Below are 24,622 nucleotides of genomic sequence, written 5' to 3' on the forward strand. Positions count from 1 at the left end.
GTTATATCTTTATTTCTTAATTTTAATATACTCTATAGGTGAGTTGCTTACACACTAAAGTTGCTTACTTTTTCTAAGACTTTACTAAACTATATTTTTTACACTAATGCATTTCTAACAACACTACTTAGACGTGCTAAAAGAATATTAGATATAGCTTATACTTTAGGCTTTTAAATAAAATGTAATACATTTAAAGTACTATGCTATAGCTATGTATAAAGTCTTTTAAAAAATAATAAATAACTAATATACTTAAAAACTTTTATAAGCTAATTTTATAGCTAACTTATAAAAGCTAGGTAATAATAAAAAGTTAGTAATTATTAAGTACATAGTAAGCTATATGCGCAAGGATTTTCCTCTTAGCTAGTAGCTATAGCTAATATAGCTAATTCTTTACACGTTAAGCATAATCTAGGCTATATTAGCATAAACTAGCTTAGTATGTTTATAAATTGTTATTTAAAGCTAAAAGTAAAGTTTAAGTGTAAGTATAAATATAAAAAAGCTTTTTATAAAAATTCTAAAGTAATTTAAAGCTAGTTTAGCCTTATAAAGAATATTATAGCTAACTATAGTATTTAAAATAATAACATATATAACTTTAATAAAATAGGCTTTATAATAAGCTAGATATTTACTAACTATACTTATACTTAAAACTTTACTTTAAGCTTTAAACAACACTTTATAAACATACTAGGCTAGTTTATACTAACATAGCCTAGATTATGCTTAGTGTGTAAAGAATTAGCTATATTAGCTATAGCTTCTATCTAAAAAGAAAATCTTTATATATATAGCTTAAGTATATGCTTAATAATTACATACTTTTTACTATTACTTAGCTTTTATAAGTTAGCTATAACATTAGCTTATAAAAGTTATTTAGTGCATTAGATATTCATTATTTTTAAAAGACTTTATATATAGCTATAGTATGTTATTTTAAAAGTGTTATATTTTATTTAAAAGCTTAAAGTATAAGGTATATTTAATCTTCCTTTAGCACATCTAAGTAGTGTTATTAGGAATGTATTAGTATAGAAAGAGTAGTTTAGTAGGGTCTTAGCAAAAGTAAGCTTCTTAGGTGTGTAAGCAACTTGCCTGTGGAGTACGTTATGTACTATATCTCTAATACTTTTTAAATAGCTTATTCGTTTCTAATATAATATCCTTTAGAACTTTATAGTTAGTAATAATATCCTTATTTAGTTTATTCCCATGGGCATTTTTTGGCGCCTAAAAATGGGGAAATATGTGCAGGGTGAACGGTTTTGCCGTGGACGGGGAAGGTGAGAGAAGCGAAGCTGTGAAACCCCGAGCTGCGCCGCTCGATAGCATACATACATGAAATATTAGTTGCCTTCCGCATGTATGTTGACTCATCAACGTACGTACTACCCCGGCACATGTACGGCGTAGCTACGCGGTCGAACCCGCAGCTAATCAATATACCCCATAAGCGACAAGGAACACGCATTATGGTAGATGGACGCAGGTTCTGGGTGTGAAACAATACACCACCACGAGGGGACCGTTGGTCCTAACAGGTACACCTTAATTCCCGCAATCGCTACTCCTTTCGGTATTTGTACTCGCTCCTACCGCTCCAAGTGCAGACAATCGTAGGCGACCACAGTAACAGCTCCGCCGAATTGAGATAGAATACACATCAACATGTCCTTAGCTAGAGAAACCAAGACGCATAGACTCGGGGTCGTAGTCCCATGATAGCAGTTGCAAGTAAATAGGGTGGTGACACATAGTGAGCGCACAAGCGCCCTCCGGTTCTATTTCGAACGGGCCTGTCTTTCAGGTACCTTTCTCAGTGCTAACTTCCTCCATTGGGGGGGTGTCTTCTGGGGGAATGTTATTCCGGTTCTCCAATGCCTTTGTAGACTTCATTGACTGCCAGCGAACACCTAACGCACCGAAGATCGTAGTACAAGAGACTGCAAGTGAAATATAAAACGTTCGTACTAGCGCATCGCTAAACACTTCCAGTGCTCTGGGACGATCTTTGGGAGGTAGCGAGCTGAGTAGATTACGAGCGCCAGTTTGGAGAAATTTGCTAGAGTTGGTCTCGGGAGCGATGGATGAGAGGCGGTGGACAAGACCATTCTGGAAAATACTCTGACCTACTGCCACGAAGATCGAGGCACTGAGGTTCTGTACGAGAGTGATGAAAGTAACACCGATGGGCACGTCGGATTCTGGTAGGAGCGTCTGAACAACGTAACTGGGCTGTCCGAAACCAAATCCAGCGCCAAAACCGTAGAGGAGTTCGTACCCGATGACTTTATGCGTCGAGATGTTCGGTTCCAGCGTGGTTAGGACTGCGGCGCCTGTGATGAGCAGGATAGTTCCGAGTATCATCCCGGGGTTATAGTAGCCGGTGGCACTCGTCGCGCCACCTGCTATTACGGATCCAACCACGTAAGCGCCGATCGTGGGCGTAAGAAAAACGCCAGACGAAAGTGCAGTCTTCCCTCGGACGACCTGGAACCAAAGCGGCAGGTAGACCATGAGTACATATATGCCTCCCGTGAGTCCCATTGCATAGCTTGCCGCGAGCCAGATATCTCTATCCTTGCTAATGGTCGTGGGGATTGTTTTCGATTTGACGAATCGATGTGAAGCTTGCAGCACCGCGAAAGCGCTTAGGAGGACACCGGATAGAGTTAAAAAAGCAATCACCTGTCCGCTGCTCCAGGCATATATGCCGCCTCCCCACTGTAGACCTAGGAGAAGACATATGAGGCCAGACACCAGAAGGAATGTTCCTGGGATGTCGAATTCCTGGATTTTAGCTTTCCAGCTGAGTGACCTGACAGCGGGCTCCGGGGGAATCTGTACCAAGAAGACACAAATAATGATTGTGCAAGCACCGATGGGAAGATTTATGCCAAAGCACCATCTCCACGTAGATTGGTCCGTCAAAGCGCCTCCAATAAAGGGACCCGCTATTGCTGCAACGCCGAAGACTGCAGACATGATCCCGAGGTAGGCGGGCCTGCGCGACAACGGTATGACCTTGGTGGTGATCAGGACCCCACCGGAGAAGATGCCCGACGCTCCGAGACCCGCTATTGCACGTCCAAAGATCAAAGCCGTAGAGTTCGGTGCGGTCGTGCATATCAGGGAGCCAATTTCGAATAATCCGATAGCTCCAATGTATATGAGTTTGATGGAAAACAAAGTGTATAGCTTTCCGTAGAATAGCTGGAAGCTACTCAACATGAGAAGGTAAAGGTTTGTCCACCAGGCGATATCGTCCAAGGCATCAAACTCGTCGCTGATGGTGGGCGCAGCCGTAGCGAGGATAGTTTGGTCCTAATCCTGAATCAGTCTGGTTTTGGTAGATGAACAGTTCACGCACCATTCCGGTAAGCAGTACCGCGAGACAAAGTCCGGTCATGATGAAGGTTAACTTCAAGCCACTGACCGCAGGGGACGCCATAGCTTCGTTGCTTTCCGTCATAATGCGAGTCTCGACTTGAGGATTGAATGTCGTTTCAATGCTTGAGACTTTGGTGTACTGCAAAAACGACTGCCAGGAGGCTTGGGAGCTGAAGAAACGTCGTCACTCCATAGACCGAAAGGACAAGAGCAGTCGACAGGAGGCAAGGCTTGCGTCGCCGGGATCCGGCGGGGTGGTTTAGATGAATTATCCGCCGAACCATTGCGCCGGAGACACTGCATGGAAAATGTATATAGATCCCGAGTGTTGCAGAGGTGATACCATTGATGCATACACGGACGTTGTTCTTGGCTTCCTTATCACTGCTGTGCCGTAATATACTCTGAGACCAGCGTTCATTGCCAGCGACCGGTGAGTATGCAGCCAGTATTAAGTGTTCCACGGTGTCCAGTCAGACGATACCATCTGTCGCACGTGTCTCACGCGATACTATACCCATGTACTGCGCTATTCACTTATTAGGACTAGCTTCTTTCTTGTACAGTAGATCGTCAGCCTAGAGCTCTCTTAAGCTCCTTAGACCTTACAATACACTAGTTTAATTTACCTTGTTTAGATCTTAATACTTTATTAACTTGCCTACTCTATAACCTCTTCTTAGCTTATGCAAGAGTTATAAGCCTAGAGTTGCGCTCCTAGCTAGTACTATAGTTACTACTACACATTAAGCTTTTGCATCTAGCTAATAGAGGCTCTGCAACGTTTAACACATACGTACAAGATACTGTTTTGGGATACTTTCGACTAGGGCAAAGCGCCAGACTATGATACCTGGAAGCGAAGCATTCTGGAAAAATTTGATTGAAAACCGGCCCTCAAGAGCATTCGGCACTTTATTTTCAAGGTGGAGTAGAAACTTATCGAATGTCCACAGCTTAAGCGCGTTGCGTGACACGGTGTTTCAGACTTCTTGCAAAGCATTTAGTGTAGGGCTTTGCTGACTGACAGCGGTGGAGACCTAGCTTTCTTGTAGTATGCGGTAGAGTCTAGGCGCGAAATGGATGGTGACGAAGTTTAGTAGCGTTCCTTCACACATGGACACATGTAACCTCCAAGAAAGGATTCACCGAGCTAGGTCCGAGCTGGGCCACATCTTGGCACTTTGGCGCCTTAGAGCATGCGGCTCAAATTACACTGCAAAGCATTACATCAGCTGCGTTTGCCGTGGCGCGCTAACCGACATAGATCCTTTGTCTGATTGGAGGTACCGTCCTTCGTGGCAACCCTTACCGCTACAAGCATCGGGGATGACAACTTATCGTTATTATTGTGACACTGGTACGCTCCAGTAAGGTCTAATTCGAAGCTCTAAGCGCGATCAGACGATGATGGTGGTGCTGTGGGCGAGGCCGTCTGTGCCAATATAGAACGAAGCAGTGTGTGAAGCCAGCGACAACATGCACAGGAGACGGTAATTTTGATAGGAAAAGGGTTTTTCAAATTTAGAGATACCTAGAGCTAATGTATAAGCATAAATATCAGAAAAATAGAAGTTGCGCAAATTTTTATATCCGTAAGTGCTGGAAGTACTCGACTTTTGCCCTAGCACGGTTGGTGCCCGGCACGGCAGGAGGGAGGTTAGAAAACCTTGTTAGCTAAGATCTAGAATTTAGAAAACAAAAGACTGCTCTGCAACAAGTCATAGATTATAATAAGCAGGTATACCTTTATTTTATAGGGGTGTCAGATTGAAGCACTGTTTCTGGGCTTCCTGAGATGAATGATGGGTTTTGGATATGATGTATGGGATGATGATTTATTGTATTGATTTTTCGATGTTTCTTTTTCTTTTTGTCTGCTCGTGTTGCTCGGCTTTTGTTTTTCCGGTCCGAGTCCCTCGCGCACTAGCCCTATGCGCGACCAGCTGCAACATGCTGCAAGTTGTTGCAAAATGCTGCAACATGCAGCAATTTGCAGCAACATACTGTTCGAGCTTATTGCTCGTACTATGTAGCAGCTTTCGTCCAGCGTTCCTCCTGTCTTGACAGTAGGTGCGCATATCTGACAAGGGGAGTACTGGTATAAGGCGTCTTTAAGATTACTTTAGGTAACATTGTGCGCTGCTGCAAGCTGCTGTAGAGACTAACAAGGATTAGACCTAAAAGAGCTTGTTTTAGGGCTAATTCTACCCCCTTTTAATGGAATTTTATGCATGTTGTTGTTGAGCTATAGTCAAAAAGGTGGACGCGATTTCGCGCGATTTCGCGCGATTTGGTGGGCTGGCCAGCTTCCTGGTGTGGCTAGTTTACCGTGGATTACGCGTGCCGCGGTTGCTGAGTCAACTGAGCCGCCAGGAACTCCTATCGCAGGGTTAGAGCTGAAGGTTGGTGGAGAGCATGAAGCAGTCAATTAGGTAATCAGAGACGACCTAGGTATATTGAGGTGAGGTGTAAAGTCTCTGGAGCTCGAGAGAGCTCAGAGGAAAATATTATCTCAGCAAGCTCAGACGGGATGGGGAGAGAGCCTCGACAGGGGCAAGCCCCTGCTAGTAGCCTTAGTGGCGCAAGCCCCATCTCTCTAGCTAATAAGGGTGTAAGAAAGGCTTTCTCTCCCTAGCTGTCTAAGGGACTTTTGTGATTTTTTAGGTGATATTGTGGTTCTAAGCCTCCTCCACTATGCACTAGCTTAACTAAGAATTACTGTAGCTCTACCACTTTTTATCTAAACTAGGTTAGATTTTAAGAGGTAATAGAGACAGTCTCTAGCTATATCCTAACATTTTTGTAACCTAATTCTAACAAGATTTAGCAGAGTATTGCGCTATTAAGTCCTATGTAGGACATTTTAATACCCTTATAACTACACCTTAATGTAACTTTTTAACTACATTATATATTATCTTTAGAATTCAAGACTTATCTAAGACAGGCTTTATTAGGGAGCCTGCAAAATTTTAGGAGATCTAGGCTGCTAGTTGTTAAGCTGGATAGTAGGCTAGAGACATCGCGATTGCTCTCATGTCTGCAGCTTGACTAGCTGTTGTCTTAGGACTCTAATGATCTAGGAGCTGTCTTAGACTAGCTCTGTTAGGGATCCTATAAAATCCTAGGGAATTTAGTCTACTAGTTGTTAAGTTCTAGTTAGGAGGGCAATACTATTAATCTAAAATTAGAGTATAGATAGGTTAAAGTTTTGCGCGCGTTTAGATTTTTCTCTGCTAATAATAGTTAGAATTTAGTAGAAAATATACTATGTCATAGCTACAGCTTGTATCTACATTCTATTAAATTCTAAGCCTATTTAGATATATAGTAGTAGAGATATTGTAAATCTAATTCTATTGTAATGCTCTTAAAATACGCCTATTTATAGAAAAAATTACAAAAGTCCCTTAGACAGCTAAGGAGAGAAACGCTACTAACAGGGGTTAGAAACTGCTAACCCCTAGGCCATACTCTATTTAGAGTAGCAATATGCATGGTGGTTTATGCGTCCTTGGTTCTCTCCTCACCACGTCTAAGCTAGCTGAGATAAGGAAAATATATAGTAGGTAAAAGCGCTAGTCCTAAACAAGAAAGAGGTGAGAGGTGAACAGTGCTAGCAGGAATCGGTACGAATCGATTATCTGGAATCACGTGGCGCTATCCTAGATCTAGATTAGATCTATGAATTAATTTAGCGCTAAGGCTAAATAGGTAACTATTCTAAACAATTAGTCTTTTACTTAATTTTTTATGCTATTATACTCTTAATAAGTTGTATAATAAATATTTAATAAAAATTTAGCTTAGAATAATAAAATGCTATTTATAATAAAAGTAGTTAAGAGCTTAAAATCTAAATAATAAAGAAAAAAATGTATATTAAGCTCTACTTTATATAATAAGCATTATAGAAAGTATCTTCTTTTTATCTTATTATACAAAAACATAGACATTATAATTTAAGATTATTAGGTAAAATACATAAAATAGGATTTATTATTGCTAGATAAGTAAGAGGCTCTAGAGGTAAAGACTGTAAGCCTTCTTTCTTCTTAGCCTTTATTGTTAGAGACTTGTCTTTCTACATTGTAGCTATATAATGTTTCTAGAGAGGCCTTAGTTTCGCTTGCTAGTTTTAGCGCCTTTTTACCTAGTTAGTTTTTATTATCTAAGCGTTTTAGAAGTAAGCTAACGCTTTTAGAGCGTTTCTTAGGTTTTTAATAAGTTTCTAAGTGTTTTTACTATTAGGCTATTGTTTTTATTTAACTAAAAATTGCGTTTAATTATTTCTAGATTATAATATGCGTTTTACTAACATACTTTACAGGCAAGTTGCTTACACACCTAAGTTACTTACTTTTACTAAGACTCTACTACACTACTTTTCCTACACTAATGTATTCCTAATAACACTACTTAAACATGTTAAAGAAATGTTAAATGTAGCTTACACTTTAAGCTTTTAAATAAAACATAATACTTTTTAAGCAACGCGCTGCAGCTATTTATAAAGTCTTTTAAAAAATAATAAGTAACTAACACACTAGATAACCTTCTTAAGCTAATTATATAGCTAACTTATAAAAGCTAAATAATAATAAGAAGTAAGTAATTATTTAGCACATACTTAAGCTAAATATGCAAGAATTTCCCTTCTAGCTAGCAGCTATAGCTAATATAGCTAATTCTTTACACGCTAAGTATAATATAAGCTATATTAACATAAACTAGCTTAATATGTTTATTAAGTGTTACTTAAAGCTTAAAGTAAAGTTTAAGTATAAGCATAACTATAAAAAAGCCTTTTATAAAAATTCTATAGTAATTTAAAGCTAGTTTAACTTTATAAAGAATATTAAAGCTAAGTATAGCATTTAGAATAATAACATGTATAACTTTAATAAAATAAGGTTTATAATAAGCTAGATATTTACTAGAGTAGTTATTATAAGTTTAGAGAGATAAGAACAGCTAAAAGCAGTTTAGCTAGGTAACTAGAAGTAAATAACAGCTATCTAAAGCGTTAATGCTAAAAAGTAAGCTATTTTACTTTTTATTATCTTTTAAAGTAGTAACTACTTTTTAAACTAGTATAAAAAAATCTACTTTAAAATTAAGTTATTATAATCTCTAAGCATAGCTAGACTACTAATTAGCTTAGTTTAGACTAGTTAAAGCACTTTAACGCGCATATAAAGAAGTGTACTATTAGTAAGTACTTTTTACTAGTTATTAATAGCTATAAAAGCTATAACTTACTTTATTTTTAGTAATACTATAAAAATAATAAAATTATTACTATTTATATACTTTTTTACTTATTACACTTTTTATAGCTACTTAATGTAAGTTGTTTTACTTTTTTAAAAAAAAGTATATAAGTGCTAAGCTAAAAACTTTATGTGTAACTAAATTACTTATATTCTAAAAATAAAGTTCTTACTATGCTTTAAAGTAGCCTATAATACTATAATTACTTTTAGTAATATTTAAAAAAAGTTTTAAAGCGCTAGATTAGTTCCTTTTAACTTATAAAAAGTTATAATAAGCCTTAATATAAAGTTACACACTTTATTACTACTACTACTTATATATAATAAGCCTTAGTAGTTATAAACCCTAAGTAATACTCTAAAACTTAAGTTATAATGAATACTTATAAAGATAAAAATTTAAAAGCATATAAATAGTTAACTAACTTTTATAGTTAAGGCGTTTAAAAAAGTCTTAAAAAAAGTAGTAATAATTATGCACAAGCTAGTATTAGCATAATAAGAAATTACTAAGCTTTAAGTAGCTAATAAAGCTACTACATAATATAAATTACATAAAAAAAGTAAATTAAAGTAAAAAAGACTTTAATAATTTAAAAAAGCTTATGCTTAATAGCTTTAAAGAAGTTTAAAGTGTATAGTAACAGAAAGAAGGTAAAGAAGTAGGTATAAGCTAAAGTAAGTAAGCTATTCTAAAGGCGCTACAGATAGTGCAATTAGACTAGGCATAACACACAAACATGTAAGTAAGAAGCAGATGTAGTATTTAAATAATATTCTAGGCTGTACTGTACTATATAGTGCTAGAGCGGGTTGTTATAGGCTATAATAGAGTTTATTAGGGTAGGGTCTTAGCAAAAGTAAGCAACTTAGGTGTGTAAGCAACTTGCCTGTGAAGTACGTTACATATTTTATTTTAATTAGTTTCTAGATTATTATATGCGTTTTACTACATATTTTATTTTTATTAGTTTCTAGCCTATAGTAGTTATAGGTATTTTATCTAAGGCGTTTTTTAGTTTAGATACATAGAACTATAGATGTACTTTTATTAGTAGTAGTAGTTAAAGTTAGTAGTTAACTTTTTGTATTACTATAACTTTGTGTAAGCTAATTTACTTTTTAGTTAGTTTTCTTAAAAGTTGTTGTCTATTTAAGTTCTTAGTGTCTAGGTAGACTAAGCCTCTAAGATAGATTTCTAGTCTCTCTATCTAGAGTTAGTTGGCTTACCCTGCTATTCTTCTTTAGCTAACTTATGCTTACTAAGCTAATTTCTAATATAGGTTTCAAAGCTTTATAACTTGTTCTTTTGCTTCTTTAGAATTTTATAGTTGCGTCTCTTATATAGAGAAGTAAGGATTCTAGCTGAAATTTACTATATAGAGTTTCTTTTATAGTGGCTAATTCTGTTGTGTTAATAGCTAGTTATTCTAAGAGTAACTATTCTACCTAGTTATTTTGTTTAAAGAGGATGTATTTTTTTATATACTTTTTAATTTCTTAGTTTACTTATTCTATCTACCTATCTGTTTGTAGATGATATGCTGTAGACATTCTATGCCTAATATTTATATATCTTATAGCTGCTTGCTAGAATTTGCTTATAAATAGCTTATCCTAATCTAATATAATTTCTACTAGGTAGCTAAAGACTAACGCTATATTTTATTTAAATTCATAGATTAATTCCTTAGCTGTAATAGTTTTGTTTAATAGCAATGTATGTAGAAACTTTGTTGTTTTGTCTAATACTACCGCTATTATATTACATAGTCTTTCTAAGCCTAGTTCTTTTAATAGTAGTAGTTTTATAATAAAATTAATTGTTACTATTGTCTAAGGCTAGTCTAGTGCTGTGATTGCTTGCAGTTTACTATATAGTTTATGTTGTCTAGAGTTATTCTTGTTGTAGGTGTTATATTCTGCTAGAACTTCTGTACACAACTGTTTAAGCTTTAGAATTGCCTACTAATATACAATTCTTAGCTTTTTAGCTAGCGTCTCTATCTCTAGATGTCTAAACATTAGAGATTTATAGTATTTATAAATATAAATCCTTTATTTTTATTAGGCTAGAGTTAAAGTTGCTATTAGTTTTTCTAGTGTTAGGCTATTATAAACTAGGCTGTTATTTACTCTTTAGAAGATTATAAATTTCTTAGTCTTTTTATTATCTAGGCTTATGTAATATGGTCGCCTACTTAAGGTGTTTGCCTGTTAGTTGTTAGCCTTTGCAATATACTTAATTATAAAGTTATACTAGCTAAGTTCTATAGCCTATTATACATGCATTAGTGTTAATTTCTTAGTTATTAGAAAAGAAGTTAGGTTTAAGTAATTAGTAAACACTTTAAAGCATTTTTTTATTTCTATTAACTAGACTTTTTATGTCTTAAAAGTATCTACTATTACTTTTAGTTCCTTATCTAAGATGCTATACTTACGTTCTAATAGTAAGAATTTACTAAAAAGTAGACAACTAGGTTCTACTGTTTATTCTTCCGTCTTTAGTACAACACTGCACTCTTAACTTTAGTTAAAGCGTTTGTATATACCTTAGTATTAAAGGCTAGGTTGTATATTTTAATAACTAGCTTTTAGCTAATTACTTTTTTAATTATAAAAAAGGTGTTGTTTATTTTTAGCATCTAAGTAAACTTTTTCTATGCTCTTTCTTTAGTTATAGTGTTTATAAGAGGTAAAACTATCTTAGAGTATTCTTTTATTATTCTTTAAATATATCTAGAGAGTTTTAGAAATCCTTACAGACTTTTTACCTTAGTAGATTCTAGCTATTTTATAACTACTTATATTTTCTTTAAGTTAATCTTAACTTCTTTTTTATTAACAATAAATTCTAGGTACTCTATTTCCTAGACATTAAACTTTCACTTGCTAAGTTATAAGTGTAGACTATAGTTATGTAGCTTATCTAATACTAGTTTTACTTTAGAAACATAATCTTTTTTTGTCTCTTTTATATAGATAAGAATGTTGTCTAAGTATACTAGTATAAATATGTTAAGGTATTCGTTTAATGCTGTATTAATAACTGTTTAAAATGTAGCTAGCGTGTTAGTTAAGCTGGGTAGTATTACTAGTAATTTATACAGTTCTTATAGTGTTCTAAAGGCTGTAAAGTATTCATCTCTTTTATAAATCTTTATTTTATTAAAGCTATTTTATATATTAAACTTTATAAAATGCTTTATTTCTAAGAGTTAATCTATAATATCTTAGATAATAGGTAAAGGGAACTAGTTTCTTATTATGTTAGCATTTAAAGTTTAGAAATTCTAGCATATTCTTAAAGTTTCTCTTTTTTTAGGTGCAAAGACTACTGTAGCTGCTAACATAGCCTATATTACACTTAGCGTGTAAAGAATTAGCTACATTAGCTATAGATGCTAGCTAGAGGGGAAATTCTTACGTATCTAGCTTAAGTATATGTTTAATAATTACCTGCTTGTTATTATTTAGCGTTTATAAGTTAAATATATAATTAGTATAAAAATAGTATCTAGAGGAATAGTTACTTATAATTTGTTAAAAGACTTTATAAAAAAATACAGTGTGTTACTTAGAAAGTGTTATGTTTAATTTAAAAAACTAGAGTGTAAGCTACATTTAGCATTCCTTTAACACGTTTAAGTAGTGTTGTTAGAAATATATTAGTGTATAAAAAGCAGTGTAGTATAGTCTTAGCATAAGTAAGTAACTTGCTTGTAGCGTATGTTATTTTAAAAAAAAAGCTTTAAAAAACTTACAGCTTATTATAAAATAGTTAAAGCTTAATATATCCTATAGGCAAGTTACTTACATACATAAGTTACTTACTTGTATTAAAACTACACTAGATTGCTTTTTCTACACTAATGTATTTCTAATAACACTACTTAAATATGTTAAATAAATATTAGATATAAGTTACGCTTTAGCTTTTTAAATAGAATAGAAACCTTTTTAAGTAATATACTACAGCTATATATTAAGTTTTTTAAAAGATAATAAATAAGTAACTTACTAGATAACTTTTATAACCTAATGTAGAGGATAAAATAGCCTAGCCGTAGCTGTTTAGAAGATTGGATAAAGTGGCTCTGCTATCTAAGAGAGTTGAAGGCTCTTCTTATATACACTGAGCTTCGGAACATACTATCTCCAGATCCTAAGCCGCGCCCCAGGCTCCGAGCCCCAGCCAAGGCTTTTAGTATACGCGACACCTAATTTTATAGCTAACTTATAAAAGCTAGATACTAATAAAATGTATATATTTATTAACATACATTATAGGCAAGTTGCTTACGCACCTAAGTTACTTACTTTTACTAAGACTTTACTAAGCTACTTTTTCTACACTAATGCATTTCTAACAACACTACTTATATGTGCTAAAAAAACATTAGATATAGCTTATGCTTTAAGCTTTTAAATAAAACGTAACACTTTTAAAGTAACATGCTGCAGCTATATATAAAGTCTTTTAAAAAAATAATAAATAACTAGTATACTAAATAATTTTTATAAGCTAATTTTATAGCTAACTTACAAAGGCTAAATAATAATAAAAAGTAAGAAATAATTAAGCACATACATAAGCTATATATATAAAGACTTTATCTTTAGCTAGTAGCTGTAGCTAATATAGCTAATTCTTTACACACTAAGTATAATCTAGGCTATGTTATTATAAACTAGTTTAGTATATTTATAAAGTGTTATCTAAAGCTTAAAGTAAAGTTTAAGTATAACTATAACTATAAAAGACCTTTTTATAACAGTTTTAAAGTAATTTAAAGCTTCTTTAGCCTTATAAAGAATATTAAAGCTAAGTATAGCATCTAAAATAATAACATGTACAACTTTAACAAAATAAGCTTTATAAGAGGCTAAATATTTACTAACTATACTTATGCTTAAAACTTTACTTTAGGCTTTAGATAACAGTTTATAACTAGACTAGACTAGTTTATAGTAATATAGCCTAAATTATGCTTAGTGCGTAAAGAATTAGCTATATTAGCTATAGCTGCTAGCTAAAAGAAAAATTCTTACGCATATAGCTTAAGTATATGCTTAATAATTACTTACTTCTTATTATTACCTAGCCTTTATAAGTTAGCTATAGAATTAGCTTATTAAAGTTATTTAGTATGTTAGTTATTTATTATCTTTTAAAAGACCTTATATGTAGCTGTAGTATATTACTTTAAAAGTGTTATATTTTAGTTAAAAGCCTAAAGTATAAGCTATATCTAATGTTTCTTTAGCATATTTTAGTAGTGTTGTTAGAAATGCATTAGTATACAAAAAGTAGTTTAGTAGAGTCTTAGTAAAAGTAAGCAACTTAAGTGTGTAAGCAACTTGCCTGTAATGTACGTTAAGCATATACTTAGGCTAAATACATAAGAATTTTCTTCTTAGCTAGTTGCTATAGCTAATATAGCTAATTTTTTACACTCTAAGTATAATCTAGTCTATATTAGTATAGACTAGCCTAGTATATTTGCTACGTAGCTTAAAGCAAAGTTTAAGTGTAGGTATAACTATAAAAAAGCTTTTTATAAAATTTTAAAGTAATTTAAAGCTACTTTAGCCTTATAAAGATTATTACAGCTAAGTACAGTATTTAAAATAATAATATATGCAACTTTAATAAAATAAGCCTTATAATAAGCTAATTATTTACTAATTCTACTAAAAACTTAAAACCTTTCTTTAAGCTTTAAATAACACTTAATAAACATACTAGGCTAGTTTATACTAATTTAGCCTATCTTATGCCTAATGTATAAAAGATTAGCTATATTACCTATAGCTACTAGCTAAAAGAAAAATCCTTATGTACATAGCTTAAGTATATACTTAATAATCTTTGCTTAGAGGTGCCTAAAAGGTCTTTTACTATTAGTGTAGTAAAAGTAATTTAAGGTATTATTAAGAGTAATTTAGTACTTAGTATAGGTTAATTAGAACTAATAGTTTTTAATCTCGTTAGCTACTTAATTTGTGCTTTTGATTAAGGAATTTAGTTTTTAAAAGCTATGTTACTATAGTTTAACTCTAAATCTAGTAGGTTTTTAGCTTTAAGTTCTATAAACAAAGTTTAGCTATTAAGGTTAGTTGTTAAATAGGCTCTAACAGCTAGCTGCTTATAGTATAAGCGCTTAAGTAGCAAGAGTAAGAGTGGTGTACAGTGTGCACAGCGTACAAGGTAGGTAAGGTAAGGGCAACATGTTTCTAGTTCTATTACTCTTATCTTTTCTCTATATAAAGAAAAAGGGGGGATATTTAGATGTTTACGCATAAAAGTTTACACATAAGTATTATATAACATAAATATGTAGTCCTACTTATGCGCAATTACTTATATCTAGGCTATAATGCTGCTGCTATGTACAGACACTAGCAACTTTTTACTTTTATCTAAAAAGTTGCTTTTTATATAAGTTATCTCTCTTCTGTCTATGTAGGTCTATCTAGTTACATTCTACCTATACTTTACCTTATTTATTAGGACTTGCCTTAGTAATACTGTATATTAAAATAAGCTAGTTACACTATGTAAATAGCTTTATAAATAGTGTAAAGTGTTTTAAGCTATTATTATTTAGCCTTTATGCGCTTACCTTATAAGTAATTTAGTAGTATATAAGCTATTTTATGCAGGGTTTTATAGTAAAATAGTGTAAGATCTTTGTGTAGGCAGGTGCGTAGAGAGGTGTATATAATAAGATCTTCTTTTTTTTTTTACTTTCCTTTCTTTATCTTTTACTTTCTAAGCCCTACTATATAATTCCTTAGCTCTTTTCTCTTTTTATATAGTGCTAATAGTAACAGATACTCCCACCTGCACGCACACACACACACACAGATGTCTCTCTAGCCTTCCTCCTCTACCTCTAGCGCTGTTAGTGCGGGCGTCTTTAACGTCCTTGTGTAGTCTAGCAGCCTAGAGCGCATCTGTGTTACTCTCTTAACTAGTTTTACTACTAATTAGTAGTTTATTTAGCATCTTAGCATAAACATATAAATCTTTTAGCTCTTTTGCTTTTTTTTATATAAAATGCTAATTATAAATAAGCTAAGAAGTAGCATGTAGTAGCTTTACTATCTTATAATATTAATATTATCTTGCCTGCTAGCACTAACCTGCAGCTGTAAGCAGTAAAGGTTATGTATTATAAAAAGTACTTTTATGCAGTTTTAGTAACTTTATGTGCTTATTATTATAGCAGCACTACTAGTGCTTTTTTTTTATTAAGTGTTATATGCTAGCTAACTTCTAGGCTAATGCCTGCGCCTTGTGTGTATAGTAGAGCTGTAGTCTACATTATAACTACTACACGTAAGAGGTGGTGTGTTCTAGAGGGGAGAGGTAGTAGCTTTTTCTTTTCCTGTATACTAGATAATGTTACGGTCTACGGTTGGACCAGCGTAACTCCACCAGCAGTGCTCCACCATCTAGCTGAGTCGGGACAAGGCTCGCTTATGGACCAATTGGAGGACACGGGAGCAGCACGGCTGCCTGCAGTAATGGAGGAATGCATTGTCTAATAGGAAGACAGGCTACAAGTTTAGGGAGCTTAAGGGAGCTTATAGAGCTCGCCTTAGCAGACTTCTATAAACTCCTCTTGCTCCCCTTAGCACCTCTAGCACATGTATATAGTTCCTATACTAAACAACCTTTAGAAGGTGTGTTTAATGTTTAGTTTATTTTTTACATAGACTAAGTAGCATTTAGCTTTCTAAAGAGCTGTAATACTATTTATATATTTTGCACTATATACCTCTAACCCTATCTAACAGGACTGTTTAACCTAGCCTCCTTACTGCTGCAAAAGGGCAAACTATAATCTAGTTACCCTATTCCCCTCTAATAGCCTATTAGCCTGTATGTAGGACTGTACACCCTACTAGTTAGCCCCTACTATCTGTCCTACTTCCCCCCTAAGAACATTATAAGACCTAAGTGCTTTAAAGAAGCAAAGATTATAACATTAAACACTACCCCCCTCTAAAAAGTATAGGTACTTTTTAATATAATTTAGATTCTAACATAGCCTACGCAGCGCTATTAGGATCTATAGAAGTTCCTACCTAAAGTAAAGCTATTCTAGTAGAACAGATTAATTTAATCTAGAATAACATTAAGAAACTCTAGAAAGTTAGTAAAAAAATTAGTAAACTAGTAAACTTTTAATAAGAAATTATAAGTCTTTACTAAAAAATAATACATTTATAAAATTCCTTAGAACTTATAAGCCTCTAAAAGGCTACTAGCTATGCCTACTAGATATATAAACTATAAGTAGAACTAGTAAAGGTTTAGAACATCTTTACTAAAAAAGTAAGTGTTATAGCTAAAAAGACTTTAAGACTAGCCCCTTTAAAGCTTTTTAAAAAATTACTAAAGGATTTTTACCTATTCTTTACAAAATGCCACCTTTATATGTAATATAATAAGAGAGCATTTTAGACTAACATAAAAATAATATTATAAATAAAACTACACCTAGAAGGCCCCTCTATAATTTAGTTCTAACTACATATAGATAATTAAATAGACTTTAGAGCTAACAGCGCACTACTTAACTTTAAAACAAAGTAAGTGTTTAGTAATATTAAAAACTTTAAAGCAGCTCTAACAGCTATCTATAGAACTTTAAACAAAAAAAGAATTGCAGCTAACAAACTAGACACTATAAGGCAGGGTAATAGCATAGTCTAGAACTATGTAGCACGCTTTAGAGAACAACTAGCTATCTATAGATAGAACAACTAAAAGGCCCTATGCTACATGTTTTATAATAAGTTAAATAACAAAGTAAAAGATAAATTTATGCACATTAATAAGCTAACTAGATTAAATAATTATATTACTAAAGTAATAACTTATAACAACTATTATAAAGAACGCAAAAAAGAAAAATAATAAAAAGGAACTCTCTAGAAGCTAAAGTTTGTCCTAAAAAAGAAAAAACTTTTATAATATAATAAAAAACTAATAGACTTTAGTTATGTAAAACATATATAAAGCCCTCTTTTAAAAAAGAACTAAGTTTTAAGACATAATAAGCTGCCTCTAATAAAGAAACAACAAAAGTAGTTAAAAGACAAGGCCTGCCTAAACTATAGAAAAGTAGGACATTTCTGCTAAAATTACCTAGACTCTTAGAAGGAAGAGAATAAAGATACTACTGCAACAATAAAAACTATTACTACTAAATATAGCCTTATAGACAAGGAAATATTAAAAAGACTAGATAATAGACTTTACTAGTAATGTAAAAAAAACTATTCTTTTAACAGCTATTTTAAAGTGTATTAGAATGTAGCTATTTAAAACTTTAGTAGCTTAAATATAGTTTTACAGGACCTTATAATTCTTAAAAGATATAGAGAAGAAACTTAGATTTAAGAATACATTATAAATATTTAAAAAAAAGAAAAATAGTTCCCTCTCTAAGATTAAACTCTAGGCACTTTAGCAAAAGAACTCTTCTAACAGTTTTAGAAATGCAAATGCTAGAAGTGCAGCCTACACTACAACTACTTAAGTTATTATATAGTCTTACTTTACTAGATAAACATTAGTAATAACTACCTTACATTTAACATAATATAATAAATAGCTAGAGTTAAGTATAACATTATAAATAAAACAAAGTAATAGTAATTTTTTATTAAAATTAAAGATTAGAAACTAAAAGGACTAGGTAGAACTGCCTAGTTTAAAGTACCTAAGCTAGTACCTAGAAAACCTAAGACACTACTACTAAGCCTAGCAATCTCTAGAAAAGCTTTAGCAATATAATAGAACTATAGATAGTGCGTCCTCTACAGAAGCAACGCCTATAGCACTAGTAACTGCTAGTAGAAAAGGCATCTTATATAACTAGTACAAACATAAGAATACCTACAGTAGACTTAAAAGAGTCCCCTTAACACATTACATAGACCTAACTATTATTTATACCCTTAGTACTAATGCACACAGCGCTATTATATAAAGCATTAAGATAATAAACACTAAGTAGGCTAGTAGCCTACATAGGAAAAGAACTATAATAGATGCCTATAGCAAGAAATAGCCTTAGCCTACAAAACTATAAACTGTTACACTTGCTAGACAGCCCCTCCCTACAAACAGGAAAGATAGGTAAAGTGTAATAAATAAGGCAACTGCAGATTCTACTACTTTTAGTAAAAGGTAGTAAGATAAAAAGACTACTTAACCTTACATTATCTAGTTAAGGACTATAAGTGTAAAGTAGCTAACTACTATAACTAAGAACACTAGATCTATAAAAAAAAGAAAGACAAGTTTAATAATAATTTATAAAATGTTAATCCTTACTTTTTTTAAATAAAGAAGTTCTTTATAACATGTTAGCTATAGTTGCTGTAGGATAAGGGATAAGACACAGCTTAATAACTACCTTCACCTACAAAGGACAGCCTAGACTAGCCCTTATAGATAGCAGATGCACTTTTACTATAATAGATAAAGATTAGGTAGACAAACAAAGCATTTTATTCTACATAAAGAAAAATTTGTTTAAGGTAACTCTTACTAACACATCCTTAATTAAGTACAGTAAAAGATAGATTAACCTAGAAATGTATAAAAAAGACTTTAAAACTTTAACTATAAAAGACTAAAGGTCTATAAACATACTTCTATTAGAAGGTAAGTATAATGTAATTTTAGGCTATAATTAGCTTAAAACACATAACCCTGCAATTAACTAGAGAACAATAACAATAAAAACCCCTAAAGACTATATGCGCATAACCTAGTTAGCATGCTATAATAATTAATGCCTAGTTTATAAATAAGCAAAGGAGGGTAGCAGTTACTACTCTAAGAAAAAAGAACTCTAAAAATTCCTATGCTAAGAGCTAAAAGCTTAAGTAATACAAGTTATAAAAAAAAAACTTAAAGAAGTTACTTATAAAGAAATTAAAGCTAATAAAGATGTAGATTAGATAAGAATTTTTAAAATCTAAGAAGAAAAAAGCATCTCTGTAGAATATAAGGACTATAAGGATATGTTTAAAACACTAAAAGATCTAAAAAAACTACTACTACACTAGCCTTAGAACTATGCTATTAACTTAATAAAAGACTATAACCTAAAGACCTATAAGCTTTGTCTTTTAATAAAGACACAAAAGAAAGCCTTGCAGGAATATGTAAACTAAATGCTAGCCTAAGGCTATATCTAGAAAAGCTACAGCCTAGTTGCTTTAGCTATAGTTTTTATAAAAAAAAAAAGAGAAAAAATTTAAGTCTGTTAGGACTATAGAACCTTAAATAATAACATAATTTAAAATTAATTTTCCCTACTAATTATACAGGATATTATAAACTAACTAAAAGGAACCTAGTACTTTATAAAGTTTAATGTACAAGACAGATTTAACAAGATTAAAATAAGAGAAGAAGATAAGTAGCTTATAGTGTTTAAGACTTTATAGAGACTCTATAAATTATTAGTAATGCTGTTTAGCTTAATAAACGCCTTAGTAACATTTTAAAGAATTATTAATATAGCTTTTAACCTATATCTTAATGTCTTTACCCTAGTATACCTAGATAACGTCCTTATCTACTTAAAAGATACACTAGAAGACTACGTACAGAAAGTATAAAAAGTCCTAGAATAGCTAAAAAAGTACAGACTTTATCTATAGCTCTCTAAATACAAATTCTACATTACTAAGATAAAGTATCTAGAATTTATAATTAATAAAAAAAAAATAAAAATTAACTTAGCTAAAGTGTAGAAAGTACTTAAGTAGCTAGAACTTATAATAGTTAAGAAAGTTAAAAGATTTCTTAAACTTTTAGAATATGTTAGATAAATAATCTAAGACTACTTAAAAATTACTATACCTCTAATAAACACTACTACTAAAGAATAAGTAATAGTAAAATTTGTTTAGACTTTATAAATAAATAAAGCATTTATAGCGCTAAAATAAGCTATAATAGCTAAGCTAGTATTAAGGATGTACAACTTACAGCTAGATACTAAGATCTACACAGACGCATCCTTAGGAGCTAGCAGAGCTGCACTGTATTAAAGACAAGAAGACAGGAAGTAGCACCTAGTTACGTACTACTCTGCTAAGTTCTTAGAACCTAAAGCTAGCTACAGCATACCTAATAAAAAGCTAAAAGCTATACTAAACACAGTAAGAGTATAAGCTACAGAACTACACAGAATAGTAAAGCTATTTTAAATTATAACTAACCATGTAAATCTAGTTACATTTCTAACAGTAAAGAAACTTTTACTAATGCATGTAAAATAGGCTATAGAGCTTGCTTAATTTAACTGTATTATTAAGCACATTCTAGGAACACAAAACTAGCAGGCTAACGCCCTTAGCTATAGACTAGATTACTTTAACAAAAAAAAGAAAAAAACTAAGAAGTTTACTCTGTTTAAAGAAACTAATAATAGATAGATCTATAACAGACTTAGACCTATAAAAAAGCTCTACACGCTTATAGTAAGCAAGTAAAGATAAAAAAACTTAATCTAAGAATATTATAAATCTCTAATGTTTAGACACCTAAGAATAGGCACCCTTTAAAGGAAATTAAGAGCTGCTATACTATAATAAATACTAAAAGTAAAGCAACTATGCACTAAGGTGCTTAAAAATGTAATACCTGTAATAAGAATAACTTATAAAGGCATAAGACCTATAGATACTTTTACCTAATTAAAGCACTAAAATTACTATAGATAATAATTATAATAGACTTTATTATAGAACTACCCTTATCTAAGAAACTAGGAATAGAAAGGATGTGTAATATAATTATAGTAGCTTTTATTAAAACTACTAAATACCTACATATTTAGCCTTTAAAAAAAACTATAACAGCTAAAAAATTTATCTATAAATTAAAGCAAAATGTTATATTAGTACATAAATGCCCTAAGATTATTATCTCTAACTAAAACAAACTATTTACTAGCAGATTCTAAAAGGCAGCTATGTAACACCTTAGTATAACACATAAACTATCTACAGCCTACTACCTACAGATAAATAGCTAGACTAAAAGAGTAAACGCTAAAGTAGAAAAATATTTAAAGAAATATATCTTCTACACTTAGCATAACTAGGCAGAATAGCTTCTAATAGCATAGTTAGCTATTAATAATGTAAAATTAGCTATAATAGAAGAAACACTATATAAAGCTAATTTTAGATATAACCTCTACTTTGTGTTATAAAGAAACTAACCTATAAATCTATAAGAATTAGTAGATTAGCTGTTAAACTTATAAAGCATACATAAAAAATTAGCAGTTAAAGCTAGATCTAGTAGAGAAACTATAGCAAAGTACGCAAATAAATTATAATAACTAAGACTAGAAATCTACCTAGAAGACTAGGTATATTTTAATACTAAGAACTTTAAAATATCTAGACCCTTAAAAAAGCTAGTAGAAAAAAAAATAAAACTATATAAAGTCTTATAAACTTAATAAGATAATTACAAACTTAAGCTTCCCTTGCATATAAAGATACACTTATAGTTCTATGTCTCTAGATTAGAGAAGGCACCTAAAGAGATTCCCCTATCTATATAAAAATAAAAAGACTAAGAAATAGAATACAAAGTTAAACATATTATTAGTAATTAAAAAAATTAAAAGGAATTCTTAGTAAAATAGAAGAGATAGCTTACTAGTAAAAATATATAAAAACTAGCTAAAAACCTATAGAACGCGCAGCTGCTAGTACAGGGGTACTTTTAAGCTTATCTAAAAGAAACTAGCTAGGTAATAAGGCACTTATATTAAAAGAAATAGCTATGTTATTACTAAATAGCAGCAGCCTTTAGAGACAAGTTCTAGCTAATAAGGGCTATAAAAAAGAACAACCCTCTACTTTAGCCTTAAGAGCTTTTATTTTATCTAAAAAGAAGAGATCTTTCTTTAAGTACTTTATGTGTTAAGCTTCTAGCAGATCTAGTAACTTTTAGATACAATCCTGTTTAGAACACTCTCTAGCTGTCGCCTTTAGAGTTGCCTAGACCTAACATAATATCTCTTTCTCTAGCTTCTACTTCTAGGCTTTTATAGTAGCAGCTTCTTAGAAAAGTATCTTTCTCTCTTTCTCTAACTAATCCTATATAGCATTAAAGACAAAGGCGTTACATTTACTATGCTTTTTTACACACTTAACGCATCTGTCTAAGAATAAAGTTAATACATAAAACAACCCTAAGGATTAGTAAGCGCTATAAGGTCTTATCTTTATCTAATAAAAAGGATTAAAATAAAGAGTAATGTAGGTATAATAGAACAAACAGGACTAATAAGCTATTTAGTTTAAGAAAAATAAATGTTAGAGATGCCTTCTAGTAAGTAAGCGCCTACTTTATAAATAAACCTTTACTAACACAGTTGTGTAATCAGAGCAGTAAGAACGCTGCTAGGGAGGAGGGGCAGCGTGTTACAGTCTACAGTTAGACTAGCGTAACTCTACTAGCAGTGCTCTACTATCTAGCTAAGTTAGAACAAGGCTTGCTTATAGACTAATTAGAGGACACAGGAGCAGCATAGCTGCCTGTAGTAATAGAGGAATGCATTATCTAATAGGAAGACAGGCTACAAGTTTAGAGAGCTTAAGGGAGCTTATAAAGCTTGCCTTAGCAGACTCCTATAATCTCCTTTTGCTCCCCTTAGCACCTCTAGCACATGTATATAGTTCTCACACTAAACAACCTTTAAGAGGTGTGTTTAATGTTTAGTTTATTTTTTACATAGACTAAGTAGCATTTAGCTTTTTAAAGAGCTATAATACTATTTATATATCTTACACTATATATACCTCTAACTTTGTCTAACAGGACTATTTAACCTAGCCTCTCTACTGCTGTAAAAGGGCAAACTATAATCTAGTCACCCTATTCCCCTCTAATAGCCTATTAGCCTGTACGTAGGACTGTACACCCTACCGGTTGGCCCCTACCATCCGTCCTACTTCCCCCCTAGGAACATCATAAGACCCGAGTGCTTCAAGGAAGCAAGGATTGTAACAGATAAATAGACTGTTTTTTTACATATCCTTCTTTTCTAATCTTATAATAAATAAAATAAGTGTGTATAATAAAAAAAATAAAAAAGATAGGCTTTATATAACGGTGTTGTTAGTCTAGTTAGTTTAGAGCATCTTTACGCACAAAATCTAGCTAGTCTACAGATGCTTCTATCTAGACAGAGAGGCAGTTAGTTAGGACTAATAATTAAAAAGCCTAATTTACTGTTTTTTTTATATATACATTTACTAAGTTGTTTTTACTATTAATTTACTTTATCTTAGCAATTTCTTTTTTCTTATATAATTTATAAAGTAACATAATGTTAATTATAAGTTACTTTTTACTAGTAGTGCTTAGCTTAACTAAGTAATTATATAAAAACTTTAAATCTATATAAATTACTACTAAGATTAGTAGTAGTTTAAGTGTTTATATAATTTACTATAAAGTTATACTAAAAGTAATTATATTATTAAACTTTTTAACTATTTTATACAGTTTACTAGTAAAAACACTCTTAGTTACTCTTTTATACTTAGTAGAATTTTAGTGTATAATGTTACTTAGTATTTTAAAGTAGTTGCTTTACTCTATATAGTCTTTATTACTTAATATAATTAAGAATCCTAGCTATAAGCTAAAGTTCTTATTATTAGTAAATAATCTATTTATAAAGATAAACAGCTTTACACTATCAAGCTATAATAGTAGGTGTAAGGCCGGGATGGCGCTTACGTGTAAGGTCGAGATGGTGCTTACGTGCGACAGGTATATATACTATTCTGTACGCAATAATTAACGTTAGTTAATTATTTGCACCTTTTTAGTTGTATTAGCGTAGTGGTACAGAGCTCTGTCC

The 24,622-nt window shown here is 31.9% G+C and overlaps 1 protein-coding gene across 1 annotated transcript; it reads right to left on the bottom strand.

Moving 5' to 3' along the window:
* Positions 1–1,818: 1,818 nt before the first annotated feature.
* Positions 1,819–3,466, bottom strand: BDR25DRAFT_243270 (MFS general substrate transporter; the record flags this gene model as incomplete). Its single annotated transcript, XM_033685813.1, has 2 exons — positions 1,819–3,339; positions 3,386–3,466. 2 exons carry the CDS (start codon positions 3,464–3,466, stop codon positions 1,819–1,821), a joined length of 1,602 nt encoding a protein of 533 aa, XP_033540995.1.
* Positions 3,467–24,622: the final 21,156 nt, after the last annotated feature.

This window comes from Lindgomyces ingoldianus (genome assembly GCF_010093535.1).
Source record: "Lindgomyces ingoldianus strain ATCC 200398 unplaced genomic scaffold BDR25scaffold_48, whole genome shotgun sequence".
Lineage (NCBI taxonomy): Eukaryota > Fungi > Ascomycota > Dothideomycetes > Pleosporales > Lindgomycetaceae > Lindgomyces > Lindgomyces ingoldianus.